General features: G+C 43.9%; 3 protein-coding genes across 6 annotated transcripts; 2 read left to right on the forward strand and 1 right to left on the reverse strand.

Annotated features, from left to right (window-relative positions):
- Positions 1-542: 542 nt before the first annotated feature.
- si:ch211-256m1.8 (uncharacterized) lies at positions 543-8632 on the reverse strand. Of its 2 annotated transcripts, none has more exons than XM_052049856.1 (4): positions 8542-8632; positions 6078-6522; positions 5594-5995; positions 543-4960 (listed from the first exon to the last, which is right to left on the reverse strand). In XM_052049856.1, exons 2-4 carry the CDS (start codon positions 6519-6521, stop codon positions 1097-1099), a joined length of 4710 nt encoding a protein of 1569 aa, XP_051905816.1. In that variant the 5' UTR covers position 6522; positions 8542-8632; the 3' UTR covers positions 543-1096. The 2 variants fall into 2 exon arrangements, with proteins under 2 accessions (XP_051905816.1, XP_051905817.1); XM_052049857.1 differs by having other exon boundaries at positions 6078-6540; positions 8542-8592.
- Positions 8633-11438: 2806 nt separating this feature from the next.
- mpst (mercaptopyruvate sulfurtransferase) lies at positions 11439-16153 on the forward strand. Of its 2 annotated transcripts, XM_052049862.1 has the most exons (3): positions 11439-11992; positions 14942-15074; positions 15568-16153. In XM_052049862.1, exons 1-3 carry the CDS (start codon positions 11534-11536, stop codon positions 15864-15866), a joined length of 891 nt encoding a protein of 296 aa, XP_051905822.1. In that variant the 5' UTR covers positions 11439-11533; the 3' UTR covers positions 15867-16153. The 2 variants fall into 2 exon arrangements, with proteins under 2 accessions (XP_051905822.1, XP_051905821.1); XM_052049861.1 differs by lacking the exons at positions 14942-15074; positions 15568-16153 and adding an exon at positions 12889-13664 and having other exon boundaries at positions 11461-12125.
- A 204-nt stretch (positions 16154-16357) lies between these two features.
- On the forward strand, positions 16358-19988 carry LOC127590352 (SUMO-conjugating enzyme UBC9-like). Of its 2 annotated transcripts, XM_052049865.1 has the most exons (7): positions 16358-16399; positions 17429-17518; positions 17594-17677; positions 18576-18648; positions 18808-18917; positions 19013-19092; positions 19459-19988. In XM_052049865.1, the coding sequence occupies exons 1-7, from the start codon at positions 16373-16375 to the stop codon at positions 19520-19522; spliced, it is 528 nt and encodes a 175-aa protein (XP_051905825.1). In that variant the 5' UTR covers positions 16358-16372; the 3' UTR covers positions 19523-19988. The 2 variants fall into 2 exon arrangements, with proteins under 2 accessions (XP_051905825.1, XP_051905826.1); XM_052049866.1 differs by lacking the exon at positions 16358-16399 and having other exon boundaries at positions 16873-17514.
- Positions 19989-22307: the final 2319 nt, after the last annotated feature.

A 22307-nucleotide genomic window follows, 5' to 3' on the forward strand; every position in this document is an offset into this window, starting at 1 on the left:
TGATTAATTTGTATTGATTTGTGTTGCGAGCAAGGTCGTTTTGGTTCACGAAATAAAAACTTTTTTTGTAATTAATCAACTTTTTGTTTTGTTTGTTCGACTGTCGTTCAACCCAGTGTGAACAGGGTAACAAAATTATTGCAAAATGTCAAGGACTATAGAAGTTGACAAACATTATTTGACGGATCTGGCCCTTGGGCCTTCAGTATGACACCTGTGATCTATTTGATGATGTAAATTAAAAGTATGTGTTGGAGGAGAGTAGGCAGCATTGTGAATTAGTGGTTAGGACATCTGCCTCACGGTAGAGAGGCTCTGGGTTTGAATGTTCCAGCTTCCTGTGTGCAGTTTTAATGGATGTGCCCATGATTGACTCAGGACCAGTCCAAGATGTACCTCACCCAAATTCAGCGGGAACACGCTCCAGCACAGGCGCAGCTGTAAGGATCGGCATTTTGGAAAATTGTTGGATATGTGCGTAGGTGTGCGTGGTGCATCCCCTGGCATATCAGTACAGTATACAATTCACAAACACGGCCCACTTAAGACAGATTCATATTTATTTATTTCCTTGATGAAAGCAACAGTGAAAATGTTTGTCTTTTAAGTTGCACGTACAAATATTTCGAAGATGGTGAGTTGAGATGAGTTGCAGGAGCATTCAGTTCACATTAAAACTTGACTTTGATTAAAAAAATGAGCCACCTAAAAAGTCATTGCACAAGAGAAAAGGTCGCTATGACATGTATGCTGTCTTTAAATGCTTTGTCCATTCTGAAACATAGTTGGTACGACTAAAAGAGGCAACTTTCACTGACACAGATCTTGAAAATTCATGCATAAGATGAAAATAATCAACTGATGGAAACATTTAAATAAGTGATTCCTTTCACAACATATGCATCGTTGATTTCTGCCAAACTGTAGAAGAAACAAAGGGTTAAGCGGTTCTTGTTGCCATTGAAACATGAACATTTGGAAATAAATATCACACAAATCAGCTGGAAATTTTAATATTTGGCATCATCGAGGCATGCTACATATGATTGATAGTTGACGCTTTGTATTTCTCTTTAATCGGTTAGCCCACTGATGATCATGGCATATACTTATGTCCTTTGAGTCTCGGGATAATCTGCGTATCTCGGACATCATTATGCTGAAGCAGCCAACACAAGTATCGCTCCGTCCCCATCCCCCACCCACTGGTAAGAAGCGGCTTCACCTCGCGCATGTCAATGTACCACTTATAAGTCTGCTGCGGAACCGCATGGTGCCCGAGGGCTTCCTGTACCATGGAAGAGGTGGAATGACGTTCGCCGAGACCCAAAGTCTCTCCCAAACCCAGCAGAAGGTCCGCGGCCTTGGCTTTGGCTCGCCCGCTGCCCTCCACATAGGCTTGGTAGAAGGGAACCGAGAGATGGTCCATCTCAGTCAGCCAAACGGGGCCCCCGTATTTTTCTATCAACAGCCGCTCTCCTTTGCGCGTCAGCTTTCTCCCAAACTGCGGCTGACCTTCTTGGACCCACTCCAAGCAATCGGCAGAAGGCATCATCGGAATGGCTTGGTCCAGAGAGACTCGTGGTAGTTGTTTTTTTCCATCCAATTTACTCAGCAGGAGTGTGACATGTGTGAGGGTCCCAGCGGTGTTGAGGATGATCTTCGAGTGTCTCTTCAGCATGGACTTGGTGAGATGATACAAATATCCCTCTGCTATTGAAATGGCGCGGTCCATGTCACCCAACAGTTCACACTCCACGTGGTAGAATTGGTTCAAGTGTGTGGCGTCGGGATCTTCTCCTCGGAAGCTGGGAGATATGTAGTAGGCCCCCTGCAGGTTATCCTGGAAGCGGAGGAAATACTCCAGAACAAATTGCATCGAGTCTGCTAGGTGGATGTCTTGACCCAAGAGGTGAATAGAAACCGGCTCGGAATCAGACCCCAGACCCATCGGGGAGGAGATGGTGTCTGTCGTGAGAGGCGTCAGGGCGTAGGAGTACTGACAGGAATTGCTGAAATATTCCACCGTGCTGTGGAAAAGGGTGTTCTGTATCTGGAACAGGTTGCGATACCACTGGCACGTGATAGCGTGCGTGGAGTGGGACTCGGGGTCTTCCCATGATCGCGAGGGCCGGCACTGAGTGATTTGGGAGTAGAGGGTTTTGAGGTCATCCGGGTCGGCGGCCGGACCATCCAGTGAGGAAACGTATCCGGGGTATTTGAGGAAGAATTCCGTTTGGGGGCCGGCGATTTTCAGGCCTTCCGGGGGAGGTAGCAAGGGGATCAGCTTGGTATGAGCGTAATCGATCTGAAGGCCCTCAAAGATGAGCGCGCATTGAGCTCCCATTCCTTCTTCCAGCAGTCGGGCCACTTTATAAGATGCCAAGATCAGAGCTTTGTAGTCGCTTCCCTCCAGTCGAAAGATGTCACTGGACAGCGGTTTGCGTGGCACCACGACGGTTACCCCCGGCGTGTTTGGGTAGGGTGTTAGGAACGCAACGTGTTGATCATCTTCCCAGACTCTCCAATGTTGCTCCTCTCCCCGTACAATCCGACTAAACAGGTTGTCATGGGAGTGAGGACCCAAAAATTCAAAGCTGGAGGGAGCATTTGATGTTGGTAATCCATTCCGTATCTGGGTTTGAACCTTGTCCAGTGCTTCGTCATCCCAACGTGGGCCATTTTTAGAGTTACAGTATCCCGGGTTGGAGGAGTACACTTCGTCTTGGCTGGCAAGATGGGCCTGCCACTTTGGCCCTAAGCCGTGAAGTGGTAGCAGTCGGATTTGTGCCGGGTGATTGGGGCTGGGATAGAAAACCAAAGCGCAACGTTGCACGGCGAGTTTGTCACACAGAATTTCGGAGACAGATTTCGCTTCTTGTAGCAGAGACACAAAATCAGGTTCAGCCAAATGAAAGATGCTCTGGGCCCCACTGAGAGTCTTCCTGGTCAAAATAGTTGACCCGGGGGTCCAAGGGTTGGCATTCAGATATGCAACCAGCTCATCGGTTTCCCAGATGGCGTGAGAGACGTTCTTGAGGGGTCGAAGCACCTCGACTCTCGATATTCCACCTACCATGGAGGCCACAAACATGACGGCAGCATTCGTTTCGACAACGTGATTCCCCTTGGCGTCGACGGCGATGACCCCCGCGCAAACATCTTTCAGGTTTTCTGTCATCACCTCTCTACAGGCCTGTCTGAGACTAAAGCCTTTGTGGTGGTAGAGGCTGGCGATTTTTTGCGCCACGGTGTGTCTTAAAAACACATCTCCATCTCCGGAGCAGCTAACGGCTAACGCGTCGTCAGCGTATATCCCCGCTCCGACGACCGCCGTATCACCAACTCGCCCTTTCAGCTTCCCCACCAACCCGCCCGTGGATGTTGCGGCAGCCAAGCCGCGCTGACGATCCAACGCCACGGCCCCGACGGTTTGCGGGTGATTGTTTTTGGAAGGATTGGCGCCGTTGAGCTTCGCGGCTAACTCTCTGTGACGGAGATCGGTGTGGAAGTAGTCAGGCTTGATGGGTTTTGCCTCTTCTTGCAAGCCTCGCAGCAATTCCTCCGCGCCGTCTCCCACAATCAGGCAATGTGAGCTTTTTTCCATGACACACCGAGCCGCTTTGATGGGGTTCTTTACACATTGCACGCAGGCGACGGCTCCAGATCTCATTCGATTGCCGTCGACGATGGCGGCCTCCATTTCAATCTTGCCCTCTCTGTTGAAAACTGAGCCTTTACCCGCATTGAAGAGAAAGCAATCTTCCAGGGCTTCGACCGACCTTTGAACCGCATCCAGACTCGCCCCGCCGCGTTGAAGCGCTTGCGATCCGAGCTTTAAAGCCGTTTGCAGAGCAAATTCGATGACATTCAGCACTTGCGCGTCCAGCATCATTCCTTCTCCAGCGCCGCCGTGGATTAACAGAGTGTAGTCCGAACTCATGTCAGCGCCGGTACTCGTCTGAAAGTGATTCGTCTCGCCATTCATGTTCTTTGTTTGGTTTTCTTTGAGGAGACACTCCAGAGCTCCCATTTGACAAGCGATTGCGTATTTAAGAGCTAAAATCATCACAAACTTCAAGTTTGCCTTCAGGCTTTCCTGAAGCTTGTCCAGTACCAAAGCAAAGCTACCTTTGGCGTTAAGCACAATTCGAACCTTGTCCTTTTTGCCAAGGTAGGTTACAGCAAGCTGATCTTGGGCATAAACGTTTCCAACTCCGCACTCCAGTCCCTCCATCAGGTCGGTACCGGTGAGGTACACAGACGGACACCCAAAGGGGCTGAGAAACTTTTTCAAAGGGTTGTCATTCGGTAAATTTTGGCGAAGGGCAGCTACATGCGGACCTACAGCAGTTCCGGTTTTGGTGTTTTTTATGAGAGCCTTGTGTTCCAAATATGCAACATGGAACAAAGTTAAAAGCTCATCCGTGCATTGCATTGTGTTGCTCGATGCCAAGACACCCACTAACCTGCGCGACTTCGCGGTGACCGAGTAGGTGGGATCGCAACGGCCGTGTTTGAAGTGCCGCATATGGGTGGGGGTGACAAGCATGTGAGCGGCGGCGGATTCCCCCAAAGTCTGCTTCAGGGAAAGTTGTAAAGAGAAGTTGATCCAAGCGTCATAGAGGCCTCTTTGGTTTCTGAGAGTTGAAAACACATCGGGATAAGACGGCACATCGAAAGTGAGAACGGGATTTGGGGATTTGAAATCGGGGCACGGGTCGGCGCCGTGCGCGGGGTGAAAAGTAAATGTTAAGGATGTCGGGGGTGAAGGAGTCACGTCATCCACCGTGGCAGAGCCATTGACTTTATCCGCATCGGTGTGGACGAGGCTAAAATCGGCCGTCTCGGACAACTGGTATACGCTCTCAGTGACGAGGCTCACCACCATCCCATCCACAGCACAGTGCTCGAACATCATGCCGGCTGTGCCGTTCTTGAACACCACCAGATTCAGCACCTGCCAAAAGAGAAAAAAAAGACACCGTCTCAGTTGACTTTGTACGCTGATAACTCACAGCCCATCCGGTGTGACCTTCTTGACCTCTAATGGTCTATCATTTGGATTTCTGTGGATGTTGAGTTTTGAATATTCATTTTTGTCTTGAGCCATTACAATAAGTGATATCCATCCATCCATCTTCTGAACCGCTTGATCCTCACTAGGGTCGCGGGGGGGTGCTGGAGCCTATCCCAGCTGTCTTCGGGGAGTAGGCGGGGGACACCCTGAATCGGTTGCCAGCCAATCGCAGGGCACACAGAGACGAACAACCATTCACGCTCACACTCACACCTAGGTACAATTTAGAGCGTCCAATCAGCCTGCCATGCATGTTTTTTTTGCAATGTGGGAGGAAACCGGAGCACCCGGAGAAAACCCACGCAGACCCGGGGAGAACATGCAAACTCCACACAGGGAGGCCGGAGCTGGAATCGAACCCGGTACCTCTGCACTGTGAAGCCAACGTGCTAACCACTGGACTACCGGGCCGCCCACAATAAGTGATACCTTCATTTAAAAAAAATGTTTTTGCAAGACTGCAGTGGAAAATGAAACAAAAAGTGAGGAAAATGGTTGTGTAAGCGGTCTTACCTTGTCATAGTATCTCAGGCAGGGACCATCTCCTTCGCCTCCCAGCCTCACTGCTTTGAGGATGTCCGCCAATTCGGAAGGTGCGCAACAGTCCTCCAGACTTAATGCCAACACGGCGCTCTCCATTAGCTTCAGTGATGTTGCAGAAGCTCCTCCTTTCTGCATGATCTCTTCCCTGATGGCGGCCCAGGACTTGCGCTCCAACGCAGAGAATCTACAAATGGCCAAGGGGTCGCTCTCATTTCCGGGGCCGGGCTGCTCCAGCACCTTTGCCAGCTGCTTGTAGATAGCAAGGAAGGATCGAGCAGATAACGGCCCGTCTGCGCTGGAACGCTGTAGTATGTCAACCGAAAATACGCCCCCAGCACAAGTGACAATGGCGTGAATGCTTTCCGGGTACACCTATAGGAGGGAAAATTAACGGATGATTTAGGGGTTGAAAAAAAAAAAAGTACATTTGTGACATCTTTGGATTTTCCCGTACCTTAATTTCATCATGACTCTTGCCAGGAATTCGGGTGGCAGCAAAAACCTCCGATTGCTGGGTTTGCTCCAAAGGCACGTCGCCCTCCAGCATGTTTGGCTCACAATACAGCTTTGCCGCTGCCCAAAGCAGAGCGGCTGCTCTCATTAGCTGGCCGCATCCCTTTGTTTTGGATGGTAGAAGAACAATGGGAAGGGCTGTGGCCGTTGTTAGCGGGTCCGCACAGGAGAGCAGATTTTTCTTGAAATTCTGCGTCACCCAATTCTCTTGGCCTGTAATAATGGATGCAAAGTTTTGCTGGGCCTCTTCAAGAGCTGACCTCTGCTTCTCGAGGGTGCTTTTGAAGTCGGCAAAACGATCGGGGCTTAAAGAGAGCTGGAGGACGCGGGAAACTTCCTGAAAGGTCACATCCACTCGTGGAACAGGGTAGTCGAGAAGAGCCATCCTGTTGAAATTTAGGAAGCTGGTGAGACAAGTGGACCACTGTATTTATGACACTGTACAGTAAGTGGGAAATAGAAAATTAAATAACTATATATATAAAACATATAGATGCAAAATATAGATAATTTATATATATATATATATATATATATATATATATATATATATATATATATATATATATATATATATATAATAACAATGATAATAACAATAATAAAATTATTTTTTAAAAACTAGAACATGAGCATGAAAAGTTTTGTACTGTTTGGAAGCTGCGTCGAGTAGACCATTATTTCCCAATATTTATTGAGCCAAGGCACCCATTTTACATGCAAAGGGTTTTCACAGCACTCCATCAAATTCAGTCGTAAAAAGTATGAATGCTGGAAAAAAAAAACACTCTTGTAATACTTTACTCACAAATGGACTTGGGACAAACCTGGGCCTGTTTCAGTGAGTTTATTAGTCTAATATACTCGTGAGGCATCCACTTGCCTCCAACCTGTATGTAGTAGTATTTCAAATAATCAATAAAAGTAAGACTAGCAAAAGCATCTTATGAATTTCTTAAACCATCAGCATATTTATTGTAAACATGTCAGAGTTGTCAGGATTGTATTCACTCTACATTTAAGCTTTATCATGCCAACAAAGGCTTGGAGTAGAGCTGCTTTTTGTTGCTGTTGCTTATTAATTTAATTTCTCCTCATTAGACCAAATGACTTCAAATAATTCACACAATGCATCCTGCATGGATTTTTTGGAACATGCGCACTGCGGGGTTTCCTGTCTTGTGACTCCAAATAGCTCAGTAACTAGATTAGCAGAAGTGGCTGCGATCAACTCTCACAGTCCAGAACCACATACAGGGTATGTTAGGTTAAGCAAATATTCGAAATTGCTCATAGGTGTTTACAGTTTTCTGTCCTTTTAATTGACTGTTTTAAATGATTTACTTCGATAAAGAGATTCCCGGGGGTGGCTTTCTAAGTACTTCAGTTATACAATATACAAAATATATAAAATACAATCAACAGTGAAATGTTGATTGTATATTTTAAAGTCATCCAATATGTTTGAAGACACGCAATATATACACTAACTTTAGAGGTGACCGTCTCAAGGATTTTATGTAAACTGCAATGATGTTTAAGAGTCTTTAGGTGTCAGTAATGAGCGACAAAGCAACACAGCACCGCCCCCTGTATACGTCATCAGTCTCGTTTGGATGTTCTCCCAAGAAGTATGAGCTGCGTGGAAATACAAACCATCTAAGCAACAGGTGCATAACCAGAAATTTAAATTGCCACTGGCAAAATATTCTTGGCCTTGTTGGTGAAAATGGGGCTATTGTAAATCAATGTTATTAGTTGATTGCAGGTTCAAATTTCTTTTTTGGAAAATATGCATACAAGTGATGATGTAGTGCAAAAATCTGTCACAGTAATTTAAATATGGTGACTGGAAAAACAGTACAGATTGTGGAATGATTTCTGACTGTGTGCAAGTTTTACTTTTGCCAGAACAGAAATGCTTCTTGAAGGTTTGCATTAGATCAGCTGTATATATAAGATAAGAAAATCGTTATTTGTCCCACAATGGAGAAATTTGCATTGCATGCATATGTGTGGTTTCCAGCAAATATTGCTGTCAATCATGACCCAAATGAATTGAATTAAATTTACATTTCGCTATATTTATACTCTCCGTTAATGTATTTATTTGTTTCCTTGATTTAACATTTGTGAATACCATTAATTCTGTCTTTCTTAAATGTATTCCTAACTTCTTCTCATCAAACCATATTTTACACGCGATTGCATTCTAGAAAATATATTACTCATGAGAAAAAAATTTCAAGAAGCAATCAATGTCGGAGGAGTAACATCGGTTTATATGAACATTTTAAAAAACATTACATTTATGGAAAGTCGGTATTTTCTCTCCATTGCAAGTTGTGATTGAGATGAAAAGAGCGTCACAGATTAATGAACCCAACATCCGAAGATCTGCTCACCTCAGGTCGAAATTTCTCTCAGGTCAGGCCGCTCGGAAAGAAAGACAAACAGTCAATGGGAGGAAACTTGGGTTGTCTCTAATGAAAATGCTGTGACACTTATTAAGCAATTTAAATTCTTGTGGCCCTCCCACCAGTTCTCATGGCTCTCATTTCTTTTTCTTGTTTTCCTCATCTCATATTGCCTTCTATTTCGCGCTTGATGAGTTTAACATACTGTACATATATTAATTAAATATTAGTTCATTCAAGACTGAATGCCTACATTCTTATAAATATATATATTTTTTGCTAATTTCATATATTTGGTGACCGAGAACCACGTCTGCTTCACAGACGCGAGATCACGAGTTTGAATTTTGGCCTGACCCTGTGTGGAGTTTACATTTTTCAAAAACAGGACTTGTGAGCCTGTGAGGTAAAGTGAAGGCTGTGAATTCCCCATATAGGGAAGGCGAGGCAGCTTTATTGATACAGCACATTTCATACACAAGGCGACTCATTTAAACATTGACAGAAAACTTTAAAAATGTTACATTTTAAAAGTAATTAAAAAAAATACAAGGTGTCTAAAAGTGCTACATAAAAATGAACTATTTAAAAAAATGATTAGAGGACTTAATCTGAATTTCAAACCATTTACGCTTAAGGCTGACTTCACTTCTGTTGGCAGTTTATCGCATTTGCGTGCAGCGCAACAACTAAATGCAGCTTCACCTTGTTTACTTTGACCTCTGGCCTCCACTCATTGACTCACTTGCGCAGATTCCACAGCCCGACTAGGTTTATATTCAATTAGCATTTCTTTAATGAATTTGTGTATGTATGGGCGTGAAGGTGACTTTCAATGGCTGTTTACACATCCCTGCTCAAATTCCAGGTGACTTTTAGATGAAAAAGATGAAGCCATGATAAATAATTACAACATTTTTTTCCCACCATTACTGTAAATTATAACTTGCACAAACAATCTGAAAAAAAGGGGAAGCGGAATTCCTGTCCTGGAATTGAGTTAGGGCAATATAGTTGCACAAATGGTTGTACAATCCCTAAAACAACCATTTACCAGCCAGAAAAGATCTCCAGACTAAAGAAGTGTTGCAAGCAGCAGACCTGTCACCACACCTCAGTCTTTAGGAGCTCACACGAAATGTCTACTGTTGCTGTGCGGTCAACCTGCACAAATCAACTGAAATGAAAAGAAAGGAAGTAGGAATAGTTACTGCAACGTGGTTGCACAAATTGTTGTACAATCACCAAAACAGCCATTAACCCAGCCGGAAAAGATCTCCAGACCGAAGTGTTGCAAATAGCAAATAGCAAATAGCAAATAGCAGACGCATCAGACCTCAGTTTTTAGGGGGCCATATGAAATGCATGGGGGAGCCCAATTATTATTACCCGATAAACAACTGCATGCATGCGATTCAAATGCACCAGTGCAACTTTTGCATCTTTTTATGGATCATGCTTCAGACAAGAACTCTCACATTTGACGATTTGTGTTTGTTTTTTGGTGGTGCAGTGTCACAAACGTTCTGCTGGCTTGACTCGTCACAATTTTGGCGATGTTAGCACGACAAGCACAACACTTCACTCCAGCTCATGTTTCTATTTATATAGTACATTTCATACGCAAGGGAACGCAATGCGTTTCACACAAGCAAAGACACAACACTGAGCACTTAGAAACACAACAGTGGCCAACATTCAGAGCAAAGCAGAGAAAACAAAAAGTAGCTTGCAAAATTCACCAGAAAACTTGTGGGGTAAATTGAACATTCTAAATTTCCCTTATAGTTGTGAATGTGAGTTTGAATGGTTGTTTGCTTGTTTACACATCCCTGTTCAAATTCCAGGTTATTTTTCATGTAAAAAAAAGTGATACTGTGACAAATCATTGAAAAACTTTTTCCACCATTAATGTGAACGAATACCTGTACACATCAACCATACCTGTCAACTCATACGGTTTAGACATAGTTCATACGGATTTTCTGGTGAATCTTACGTATATGGCCGTATCGCACAAATCATACGGATTCTGAAAATCCCCCCCCCCCATTCCTAACAGGTAGTTCCGTTTGCTTTTGCCCAGAATGGTGCTAGTCTACTCGAATGCTTTCATTTCCGGTAACTTTCCAGTAAATCACGTGGTTCCTACTTGAAAACAGCAGAGTATTCATTGCAATACATTAACCAGGCATTGTATTATGGAGATCTACAATAAGTATCATTGAAAATTTTGTGGGGTTTTTTTCTGCCGTTATTTTGACATATAAAATGCTTTGGTATGTTATAAGGATTTTTTTGGTACTTTATACAGGTTGGCGCTCCGAAGAGTTGACAGGTATGCATCAACTGAAAAAAAGAGGAAGCATACAGTAAATTCTGTGCGCAACTGAGCTATTGCAATACGGTTGCTCAAATAGTTGACCAATTCCTAAAACAGCTTTTTTTACCAGCCGAAAAAGATTTCCAGATTGAAATGTTGCAGACAGTTCATCTGACGGCACAATCTCAAAATCAGCTCATTCACAATACTGCAGTTGACCTCTGCACAATGCTGCAGTTGAGCTTCTGACCAGAACAAAGACATTAAATGTTGCTAGTGTCAAGAATTTTAACAAGTTCTATTCTGTAAAAATGTGAAAATTTATTTTAAGTGGGGCGCAATCATCAATGCACTCCCCACCAGCTTCTTCGGGCCTTAGTCTTCAAAGCATGCTGCCTTTGATTGTAGCCTTTTTTTTTTTTTTTACCAAACTGGCCATGATCATAATTTATAGTAATATAAAATATATCGTAAGGTATCTGTGGAAAACATTATACCAAGTTGGGTGACAATGTGCCACTGTCCTGTTACTTTTTTTCTACAGGTTTGCAGACACAATGTTGACATTTTTGTACAGTATTCGAGTGCATAAACTGTCAGTGCAGCGTCTCTGGCGCCCTCTACTGTTGTCCGTCTGAAGCACATTTGCACACCATCATGGCGGCACAGGCTCGCGCTGTGGTCTCAGCCCAGTGGCTTTCGGACGCAATCCGGAACGGCCTCGTAGGCTCCAAGATTCGGGTTCTAGATTCGTCATGGTACCTGCCGATAACCAAACGGGACCCGAAAGCGGAGTTCGCGGAGAAGCACATCCCGGGCTCTTCTTACTTCGACATAGACGAGTGCAGTGACCAAAGTTCACCGTACGACCACATGTTGCCCACTAGCAGCCACTTTTCACGCTACGTGGGCGAGCTGGGCATCGGCAACGACACGCATGTAGTGGTGTACGATACGAACGGCTTCGGCTCGTACAGCGCCCCCCGCGTCTGGTGGATGTTCCGACTGTTCGGTCACAACTCGGTGTCGGTGCTGGACGGGGGCATGAAGAACTGGTTGGCCGAAGGGCGCCCGGTGACGTCAGAGCAAGTGAAGCCGGAGCGCAAAGACTTCAAGGTGACCACGAACAACACGGCGTGGGTGAAGACTTATGAGGACGTGCTGGAGAACATCAGCAACAAGACGATCCAGGTGGTAGACGCAAGATCTGCTGGCAGGTACAGGGGGGTCGAACCGGAGCCGAGAGAGGGTGAGCAAGCTTTCGCAACGCCCCAATTTATGACGAATAAACTTGTACGTAAATCGGAAGGCGTCCGAGACTACCACTTGAGTTCCCAGATATTTTGAGTCCAGGAAAATACTCGTTTTTTTATTCCACCCATCCATTTTCCGAACCGCTTCATCCTCACTAGGGTCGCGGGGGGGTGCTAGAGCCTACCTCAGCCGTCTTCGGGCAGTAGGCGGGGGACACCCTGAATCAGTTGCCAGCCAATCGCAGGGCACACATAGACGAACAACCATCCACACCCACACTCACACCGAGGGTCAATTTAGAGCGCCCAATCAGCCTGCATGTTTTTGGAATGTGGGAGGAAACCGGAGCACCCGGAGAAAACCCACGCATGCCCGGGGAGAACATGCAAACTCCAAACAGGGAGGCCGGAGCTGGAATCGAACCCGGTACCTCTGCACTGTGAAGCCGACGTGCTAACCACTGGGCTACCGGGCCGCCCCTAGTTTTTTTTTTAGTCCAATTAAATTTTTTCTGTAGTTAAGTTTCTAAATTATTTCATTTACCACGTAGGAAAAACATTCATTGAATGATTTTGAAAAATAATGTGTTTGCAATTTTCCCTCCTCACTATTGTGATTTTTTGGGGGGGGTTTTCACTGTGCTTTTCCCATGTACTTGTTCAACACTGTATGATGAGGCGCATTGTGTAACTGCGGTAAAGGAACTTAAATATAGGGCATTGGATAATCTTTGCTCCACATTTTAAATTTCTAAACAGGTACCCTACCGGGCCACTTCCCCGGTGCGATCAACATGCCGTTCACTTCCTTCCTGGAAGCCTCTGGAAAGTATCTGGCCAATGAGGACCTGTCCAGACGATTCAGGGAAGCCGGTGTGAAATTGGACCAGCCGCTGTGGGCCACCTGCGGTTCTGGCGTGACGGCGTGCCTCGTCGTTTTGGCTGCTCACCTGCTCGGGCACCCGGGGGTGTGCGTTTATGACGGCTCCTGGGCCGAGTGGTTTCAACGAGCATCTCCTGAAAACGTCATCTCAGAGGGAGAGGGAAAGAAAATGTGAGGCAGTCGTCTCTGTAACAGAAGAAAGAAATTGGTTTGTCCCAAGTGGATTCAACTCTTGCACATTTTAAATGACACAATGCTGCGTTATAAAAGTATATGAAATAATCTATGCCACCGTTAACATGTTACTCAAGCAGAGCAATATTTGAATGCTGCAACCGTGCTTAAAGTGTATAAAGCAATGTCATCCAGTGACATCTATTATGCCGTTTGTGTTGCTAGTTCACAAACAAAGTGCACTTATTGATTAGAGGAGTGGTCTTTCGCAAATCCTGCACGAAAGGCATTCTTTCATTTTTTTCTCTCCGCATGATTCCATTTAAACTTTGTCATGCTCATGACTTGTTCTCATTATTCATTCACCAGAAAAGTAAATACTCATTTTTTTTAGGTGCGCGGGCAGTTAGCAGGAACCTGGGTTGAATACAGATTGTAGCAGCGTATATGTTATTAAAGACAACTTGAAATATCAAAAGTGTTTCTTGTTTCTGCTGTGTTGTCCACTAACTGTTAAATGTCAACAAACCGGGGCTGTGCAAATTGGTGACCAAAAGTCTAAATATTTGTAGATATCCAAAGTGCTTATTAACATAGTGAGGCATTAAAACCACGTTTTACCGAAATTTGTCGTTATAGCATGCGGTTGTAAATACCTGTACATTTTTTTATGTAATATGTAAGCCACGGTGATGTGGTTGGTAAAAGCCATCTGGCAATTTGTATATTTATTTTATACTTTCTTTAGAGTGCTTAACCCAAAGTTTACTGCTTACTTGTTTTATTCACTCTCCATTCTGGATTATGTCACATTTCTGTCCATTCGCATAAAAGATTCCAAAGATCAAAACACCATCAATCTAGAGGTATTTACCCAGTTTGCACATGTAATGCCTATGTCGGGTTTTTATGGCTCCCAGACAAATTCTTAGTGTTGTGCTTTGAATTACTTTGAACTTTTTTTTAAAATCGTAGCCGCTTTTCTGCTTTTCAGGCAACTTCACACATCTGGTGCAGTTTTCCCCTGAATTGCAGTCATCTGTAAGCCATTTTTTTAAGGGCAATTCAAGATGCGCCTGTACTTCTCTGGAAGTAATCTCGAGAGAGAGAGAGAGAATCTGTTATGCTTTGTACTAAAAAATGTGGGATCCACTGGCATATTTTGTTGTGGAAAGACATCTTTACGTAATCACAATGCACTTCAGCAACCTTTTGCACCAAATGGTCCCGCCTTGCCCAACAGTTCCGAGGCCCTGAAATTTGTTGACCAAAATTTCCACGGAATCTACACTGGGTATGGCGGCACAAGTTCGCGCCGTGGTCTCCGCCGAGTGGCTCGAGGACGCGATTCAAAACGGTCTCGTGGGCTCCAAGATTCGAGTCCTGGACTCGTCATGGTACGTGCCGGTAGCCAAACGGGACCCGAAAGCGGAGTTCGCGGAGAGGCACATCCCGGGCTCTTCGTTTTTCGACATGGTCGAGTGCAGTGACCAGAGCTCACCTCTTTGCCACACGCTCCCCACGAGCAGCCACTTTTCACGCTACGTGGGCGAGCTGGGCATCGGCAACGACACGCATGTGGTGGTTTACGACGCGCACGAGTTCGGCTTGTACACCGCGCCCCGCGTCTGGTGGATGTTCCGATTGTTCGGACATGACTCGGTGTCGGTGCTGGACGGGGGCATGAAGAACTGGTTGGCCGAAGGGCGCCCGGTGACGTCAGAGCAAGTGAAGCCGGAGCGCAAAGACTTCAAGGTGTCCACGAACAACACTGCGTGGGTGAAGACTTATGAGGACGTGCTGGAGAACATCAGCACCGGGAAGATCCAGGTGGTAGACACCAGGCCTGCGGGCAGGTACAGGGGGGTCGAACCGGAGCCCATAGAGGGTGAGCAGACTTTGGCAATTGTGTTTGAGTTTGGATCAAGCTTTTTCTTGATGAGTTGATCAGGAAAAAAAATGCAATCGTTGCTTTAGCAGACTAAACAGTAAGCAACAATTTTGCCAGTCATTCATACCTAATGAAAGTTGGTTAAATTTGTGTTGTTACTCAGTGGAGGGAAGTAACAAAATACAAATACTTAATTATTGTCCTCAAGTATATTTTCAAGTAACTGCACTTCGACTCGAGTACCACAGTGCATTTGAATGCTGATGAAATGGATGAGCTGCACATTTTTAAATTTTAGGGCGACTCACCCGCGATTATTTCTAGATGTCAATTATTTTTCACTTAATTGATGAATCACATTGTGTATGTGTATAAATAAATAAATTCCTAATGAATATTAATCTCAATTGCCTACGGAAAGTCCTGTGAATTTACCCTTTGTCTGAATAGTGCAGTTCTTGATTGTATATATTTGTTTGTTTTGAAACAGGCACTCTACCTGGCCACTTCCTCGGTGCGGTCAACTTGCCATTTACCTCCTTCATGGAATCCTCAGGGAAGTTTCTGGCAAATGAGGACCTGTCCAGACGATTCTGGGAAGTCAAGCTCAGATTGGGCCAGCCGATGTGGGCCACGTGCTCTTGTGGCGTGACGGCATGCTTTGCTGTTCTGGTTGCTCAGTGGCTCGGACACCCGGGCGTGTGCGTTTATGACGGCTCTTGGTCCGAGTGGTTTAAAAGAGCATCTCCTGAAAACATCATCTCAGAAGGAGAGGGAAAGAAAATGTGAGACAGGCGACTAGGTCAGAGGGGGCTCGAGTCAGTGTTAGCAGTAAAGAGAGATGCGTGTTACAAGTGAATTCAACGTTTGTACTTTTAAACTGCATTAGTGATTTCTCGCAGTTTATGATGTAATCGATGCACACTTTAGTTGTTACTCAAGGAGTGTTAGAACGTTGTTACAGTAAGATGATTAGTCATGCATGAAATGTATTCTGGTTTCAGTTTTCTTGCAGGATTCCATTTAAACTGTCATACTCATTTGTTCTCATTCATTAAACAGTTGCGAAAAGTAAACATTGAGTTTGTTTTGAGCTTGCAAGCCTTCTTGCAATATGTGCCGAACACAACAGTAGTCCTGGGAAATAACAGAGTACAAATACTTAATTTCCGGAGACTTATACGGCCTTTTACTTCTAATCCCTAAATTTCAAAGCACATACCCGTTTTCTCCCCTTTCCCCACTTTGTCCAAGTAGGCTCTGTACTTTGTTCAACCTTACCGGATGGTGACACTATGGAAACAAGTCACGATGAAAGAGAGGTACACGTATGTTAACTGTTAGTGAGGTTCATTTTATTGATTGTTTGAAAAACAGGAATTGTTTCATAATTGAGGAAAACATTTGTATGCAGAGTTTAAGGGTATTTTATATCATTGCCCAAATATAAGTTTACCTTTGCAGTTAAGTACGTTTCAGAGTCTGTGATTTTTATTTTATTTTTTTACTTAATCAGTTCAATCAGTAATTCTATGGTTACCTGACTTTTTTTCTATAAAAACATCCAATAAAAATAAAATACATCATAACAAGATATTGCTATTTAAAGGAGGTCTGAAGACTTCGTTGTATTTTAAAATTTAATTTTCGTCGTGGGACAGCAATCTGAATCAATTCCGTATAAGGAAGTTTATGAATGAATAATTGGAGCGACAAATCCTTCAGTCGTGTATGGTACCACAACAAAGATGGCTGTCGGACTTCACGTAGGTCCCAGGGCTGTCCATAAAATTGCCTGAAGGTCCTCCAGAAATAAACAAATTGGGGTCCTCGTCCTTAGATGTATGCTAGTCGCGGAGTCGCAGTTACGATCTATATATTGCGCATTTCAAGAAAATTGTGAAAATTTTAACATCAGCATCCTCGTTTTAGATTGCTAAAGGAATGTTGAACAAAGCGTCGTTGTATCGGCTCGATCATTTACGTCCCTAGTGGCCCATTATTTTTGTTTTCCAACGACGAAGGGTGTGTTTTCTTCGGTCGCGCTAACGCCGCTAAGAAGCCATACAGTTGACTTAATTTTGATATTCCCCGAAAAGTAGCTGGTGGGTTTCGTTTTAAGATAGACTTCATTTTGCATTTAAACTGATAAAGAGAAATATATGGCTCCACTGAGTCGAGTCATTATAGCATGTGGTTACTGCGGTTAAATTAACCATGTTTAATTTTTTTCAACGTGTTTTACGATTCGTGTCTATATACGTTGCTGTCATTTTTGTAAACTCCTCCAGAGGCTGTACTAGGTTTACATGTCTATTATTTTATATCAGTTGTTTGGCATGTTCCCATAGGGAGGGGTTAATGAGCATCAATGTCAGGCATTGCGCTTAGCAGACTGTCCCAGGAGCGCAAAGCCTGGAGAAAAGACCACCCGTTTGTTAGTACGCCTTTTTATATTCCCCAAATCACCAATACCTTTCTCTCAGGACTCCCTCAAATTGGTTTACTTCTTGCAGGGTTTTGTTGCTGTGCCTACCAAGAATCCAGATGGAACCATGAATCTGATGAATTGGGAATGTGCCATTCCTGGAAAGAAAGGCGTAAGTTTTCAAGCACTGTATGAAATCTAAATTTAATCTACAATATAGATGTATTCTATGCACAAAATACAAATTTGTGGCTAACCGGCGGCAATGGCTATGTACAGGACAGTTAGGTAAGATCGACAGAGGCAGGGGCTTAAGCTACACAGTGGACACTGATTGAATGATTGTGTTTATTTTAGGGCTAACAGCTACAGTGCATATAAAATGTCCACGCACCGGTGTAAAAATGCCCCAAAAAAGAGAGCGCAAGATCATTTCAAAACCTGTACAACAACAAAAAAATCTATGGACGATCAATTAAAACGGACATTGCACGTGTGTTCACACCCACTTATTCCAAAATGTATTTTTGGCACAACCACATGGTGGTGGCAGCATCATGCTTTAGGGCTGTTTTTTCTTCAGCTGGAACTGAATGTTTTGACAGGATGGAAAGAATTATGAACAGTTCAAAGTCGCTCGACTAACCTACTAGAACATGTTTGAGGTTGATCAGTTGTTGCGATTGTGTCCTGACTCCCATTGAGCACGAATTGAATGTTATTTATTGGTTAAATCTGAACACAGCAATGTCAGTTTTAATATGCACAACCATATTATTTCGGTTTATTTTGACTTCTCTTTATATAAAAAAAAATAAGATGAGTAAGGTGAACACTATGAGATTAGTTTTGCAAAATGGACATCTTAATTGGGTCCTAAACAGCTCTTGAGTGCAACATCTGATCCAACAAGGCAAAAGTCTATCTTTTTTTTGTTTTTGAAATACCACAGTAGCATTCTCGCGCGCTGGGGTTTTCCACCGGGGCTTTGGGTTCTTTGAACAACTCTCCATGTCATTTCATGTGGCTGTGTTTTGGACTAAGGACGTTTTTACCCCTGTGATTGTTAGACCTTGTGGGAGGGAGGACTGTATAAACTCAGGATGCTCTTCAAGGACGACTACCCCTCCTCACCACCCAAATGTGAGTCCCACCGATACCACACGTCTTAACTTCGGCCACCTCGTGACAAACCCCGCAGCACAATCTCGCAAATATCCAAGCATCTCTGTCAACATCACAGTCGGAAATATTTGATATACTCTAAGATTTCTTAAATCTCTTTTTCGACCACCCCTTCAGGCAAGTTTGAGCCACCGATATTCCATCCAAACGTCTACCCATCCGGTACCGTTTGTCTGTCCATCCTGGAGGAGGACAAAGATTGGAGGCCCGCTATCACCATCAAACAGGTTTTCATAGTTGTTGTTACATAAAGCTGTGGTAAGGGCGAAATTGTTTCTAAAAGTTTTCGACTTTCACTTTTAATGGTATTGTGCGTTTTCAGATTCTGTTGGGAATCCAGGAGCTGCTGAATGAGCCCAACATTCAAGACCCAGCACAAGCAGAGGCTTACACAATTTACTGGTATGCATCCACCGAGTGGTGAATTCATAGCTTTTATTTTGAAGTTTCATTGTAATTGAAATTCCAATTCCAATTTGCTGAACTTTGTCAGCTCCGCCGTGCTTATGTGTGGACATACCGTTAAGCCCCGCAATTATTCATCCTCTAGCAAAATTTTGAGTTGTGCCAAAAGTCTGCAAGAAGACATTTAATAATTCACAATGAAATTATACGTTGTGTGCCATCTTCATTGATGAGAAAGCCTGCCGGTCACAATCAAATTCATGTCAGTCATATAACAATGCAAACCAAAATTCTGCGTCTTAAAATAACCCCCACGATTAATTATTAGGGATTAAAATGCAATATTGTGTTTTTCCGTTCCAGTCAGAACCGGATGGATTACGAGAAGCGGGTCAGGGCCCAAGCCAAGAAGTTTGCACCCACATAAATCTGGCAGGGAAGAAAGCCTGACTTGATCGAAGCCGAAGGACCACTCCAGCAAGGATCAACTTTTCTGTACTTTTACGCCATTTCATCGGTGGCATGTCAAAAGAGCTCTTGACTATTGGTTGTAAACTCAACAGTTGCGCGTAAGAAGGAAGCAGGCCTCCGTCCAGCCACCACGAGGAGGGAAGCATTCGAAAAAACAAGGTCGGCAATTTGCTTTCTTCAACCAGTGTCAATTTCTCCTCAAATTATCACGACTAACGCGCTTGGGAACAAGCAAATAAGTCTGCGAGTTTTTTGCCCAACGGATAAGTGACCGCGTGTATATATTATAAATAAACCAAATTGTGAAAGTTATGTTTTATATTGTTTTAGCCAGTTGACGTGTGCGTGGTATTATAACGAAGAACACAATAAATTGTGTATTGTGAAATAAAATTGAATAAACGAACACAAGTTAAGGAGTACCTGTGGTGTTTTTTTTTCCTCAGCGTGTGTGATATGTAAATAAATCGAGTTAAACTTGGGGATTGGGCCCGAGCCCTTTTCTAGCCAGTGCTATACAGGATGCAATCATTGAAGAATGCAGCTATGTGCGTCCTGGCAACTGTTGTATGTAGATGGCTTGGCGTCGATGGCCGATAGCGAGGAAGGGTGCCAACATGCCAACATAAGCGACTGTGCTGACATGATATGAAGTCAAAAGGTCCCAAAAACCCAAGTAGTCGAAAAGTAAAGGATAATAACTGCGAGCTAATACCAGAGGACGTGTTTGAAGTACCTGGGAGTAACGATGAATTAGGAAGGAGGCTCTGAAACGACGGCAACATGGGCAAAGGAGAGAAAAGTGGGTGACAGGAAAAGGCCCAGAAGCCTAACAAAGTAAAACGATCCAAAATAGTCATGTGACCGTGCCAGAGGTATGGACAACTGCGGGAAAAGAAGCGGAGGGTTTTAGAGCAGGGATGCTGCTACACAGGGGCAAAATTATATTTATAAATGATGTTTACAGTCATGCTTCGTAGCAGTCAAGCTCACCTTTAGCCCCGGGAGAGAAAAGGCTTGGAAGGATATAATACAATTCATTTTGAACTTTGAATAATGACCTAACATTCGTGTTATCGCTCATGGTGTCATTTTTCTTTTTAAAATTTGTGTTGTTTTCAGGTCCGAGGGTGAAACCTGATGTCATGCTCTCTCGGGTGTCAAGTGTGTGACATTCAAAGGAAATATAACACCTGTTTTTTTTCTTCGCTTTGCCTCTCGTGTGGTTTAGAATGTCCTCACTGGGCTGCGGATTGATGAAAACAAGCTAAATAGAAGAATTGCGTGTTGTTTGGTCATCAGCTAGCACATTTCGAACCTGTGCTTCTCTTTGGATAGAATATTTGATTAAACTAATTTGAATTTTAAAACATTACATATTACGGAGGAATATTTTTTTGCCAGGGCGGCCCGGAGGCCCAGTGGTTAACGCGTCGACTTCACAGTGCAGAGGTACCAAGTTCGATTCCAGCTCCGGCCTTCCCCGTGTGGAGTTTGCATGTTCTCCCCTGGGGTTTTGCGTGGGTTTTCTCCGGGTAATCCGGTTTCCTTTCCCACATTCCAAAAACATGCATGGCAGGCTGATTGATCACTCTAAAATTGTCCCTAGGTGTGAGTGTGAGCGCGGATGGGTTGTTCGTCTCTGCGTGGCCTGCGGTTGGCTGGCAACCGGTTCAGGGTGTCCCCCGCCTACTGCCCAAAGGTGGCTGGGATGGGCTCCAGCACTCTCCGCGACCCTTGTGAGGATAAGCGGATCGGAAAATGGATGGATGGATATTTTTTGCCATGCAACTTTGCCAAAATGTAAAACAATATCCAACTACTTTAGGTCCATTAATGATTTCCGGCTACAAGTTACTCATTCAGCAATTTAAAAATACAATAAAAAAATTGGTCAGGATCTAAATCATTTTGGGCTCAATTGTGTCATTTTCTAACTTTTTCACTCGCAAATGCTGCGCTGCTTCGACTCGTCCACCAGCGGAGTGGATGGAGAGAAACATTTTGAACCAGAAACTCAACAGGTTGTTGACAAATGGGAAGGGGAGGGGGTGGGCTTCAAAACGAGGTCTCCTTCCTAGTGTGGTCGACAAAATGCACTCAAGTCTTGTTTTTGCAAGATGTGAAGTGTGAAGTTTTGCTGTGTGGCAATATATCATGAATGTTGATTTTGAAATAACAGGAAGGTGATTTGTTTAAAAAAAAGAAGAAAAAAAGCATTTGTAAATGGGACATCGCCCCTAAAACACCCTTCATAAATGTTTTTTTTTTTTAAAGCACAACATCAATGAAATGATTTCTTGGACTTTTTGTGAACCGCAAGCCTGTGCAAAGTAAAATATGATGCAGTAACTACTTGAAGTTTCTGGCGTGATGTGTATGGGCGGCCGTGTGGAGGTTTTAGCGTAACCACTGAAACTTGTTCGTTGTCACAAGCTCCTACGCTTTTTTTGTCAGGACAGAAATATGAAAGCCGATTCGGCTTCGACAAAGAGCGTTCAGTCATATCGCACGGGCGCGGTTGCCATGAGGCAAAACGAATACAAACGACAATGGATTTTCCCCTCACTCGCTCGCATCTTCTGGTATGAGTGCCCTGTTTTCAGATGAAGAGTTGCAATGACTAGTTTATTCTGTCGTTTCTGGAAAAAGACCTATTCCCAAAATAAATTTTAAAAAAATTAACGAGCCTTAATTGTGTCGAGATGAGAAAGCCTACCTGTCAGAATAAAGTTTATGTC

The sequence above is a fragment of the Hippocampus zosterae genome, chromosome 17 (genome assembly GCF_025434085.1).
Source record: "Hippocampus zosterae strain Florida chromosome 17, ASM2543408v3, whole genome shotgun sequence".
NCBI classification, from domain to species: domain Eukaryota; kingdom Metazoa; phylum Chordata; class Actinopteri; order Syngnathiformes; family Syngnathidae; genus Hippocampus; species Hippocampus zosterae.

Bases quoted from the DNA above. Each gene is read 5' to 3' on its own strand.
- si:ch211-256m1.8 (XM_052049856.1), bottom strand. From the start codon at position 6,521: ATGGCTCTTCTCGACTACCCTGTTCCACGAGTGGATGTGACCTTTCAG. The intron at 5,996-6,077 runs GTACGGGAAAAT...TCCCTCCTATAG, and splicing joins AGAGTCATGATGAAATTAAG to GTGTACCCGGAAAGCATTCA. The intron at 4,961-5,593 runs GTAAGACCGCTT...CTCTTTTGGCAG, and splicing joins GCCTGAGATACTATGACAAG to GTGCTGAATCTGGTGGTGTT.
- mpst (XM_052049862.1), top strand. From the start codon at position 11,534: ATGGCGGCACAGGCTCGCGCTGTGGTCTCAGCCCAGTGGCTTTCGGAC. The intron at 11,993-14,941 runs GTGACCACGAAC...AAAGACTTCAAG, and splicing joins CGGAGCGCAAAGACTTCAAG to GTGTCCACGAACAACACTGC. The intron at 15,075-15,567 runs GTGAGCAGACTT...GTTTTGAAACAG, and splicing joins CGAACCGGAGCCCATAGAGG to GCACTCTACCTGGCCACTTC.
- LOC127590352 (XM_052049865.1), top strand. From the start codon at position 16,373: ATGGAAACAAGTCACGATGAAAGAGAG. The intron at 17,678-18,575 runs GTAAGTTTTCAA...TGTGATTGTTAG, and splicing joins CCATTCCTGGAAAGAAAGGC to ACCTTGTGGGAGGGAGGACT. The intron at 19,093-19,458 runs GTATGCATCCAC...TTTCCGTTCCAG, and splicing joins GAGGCTTACACAATTTACTG to TCAGAACCGGATGGATTACG.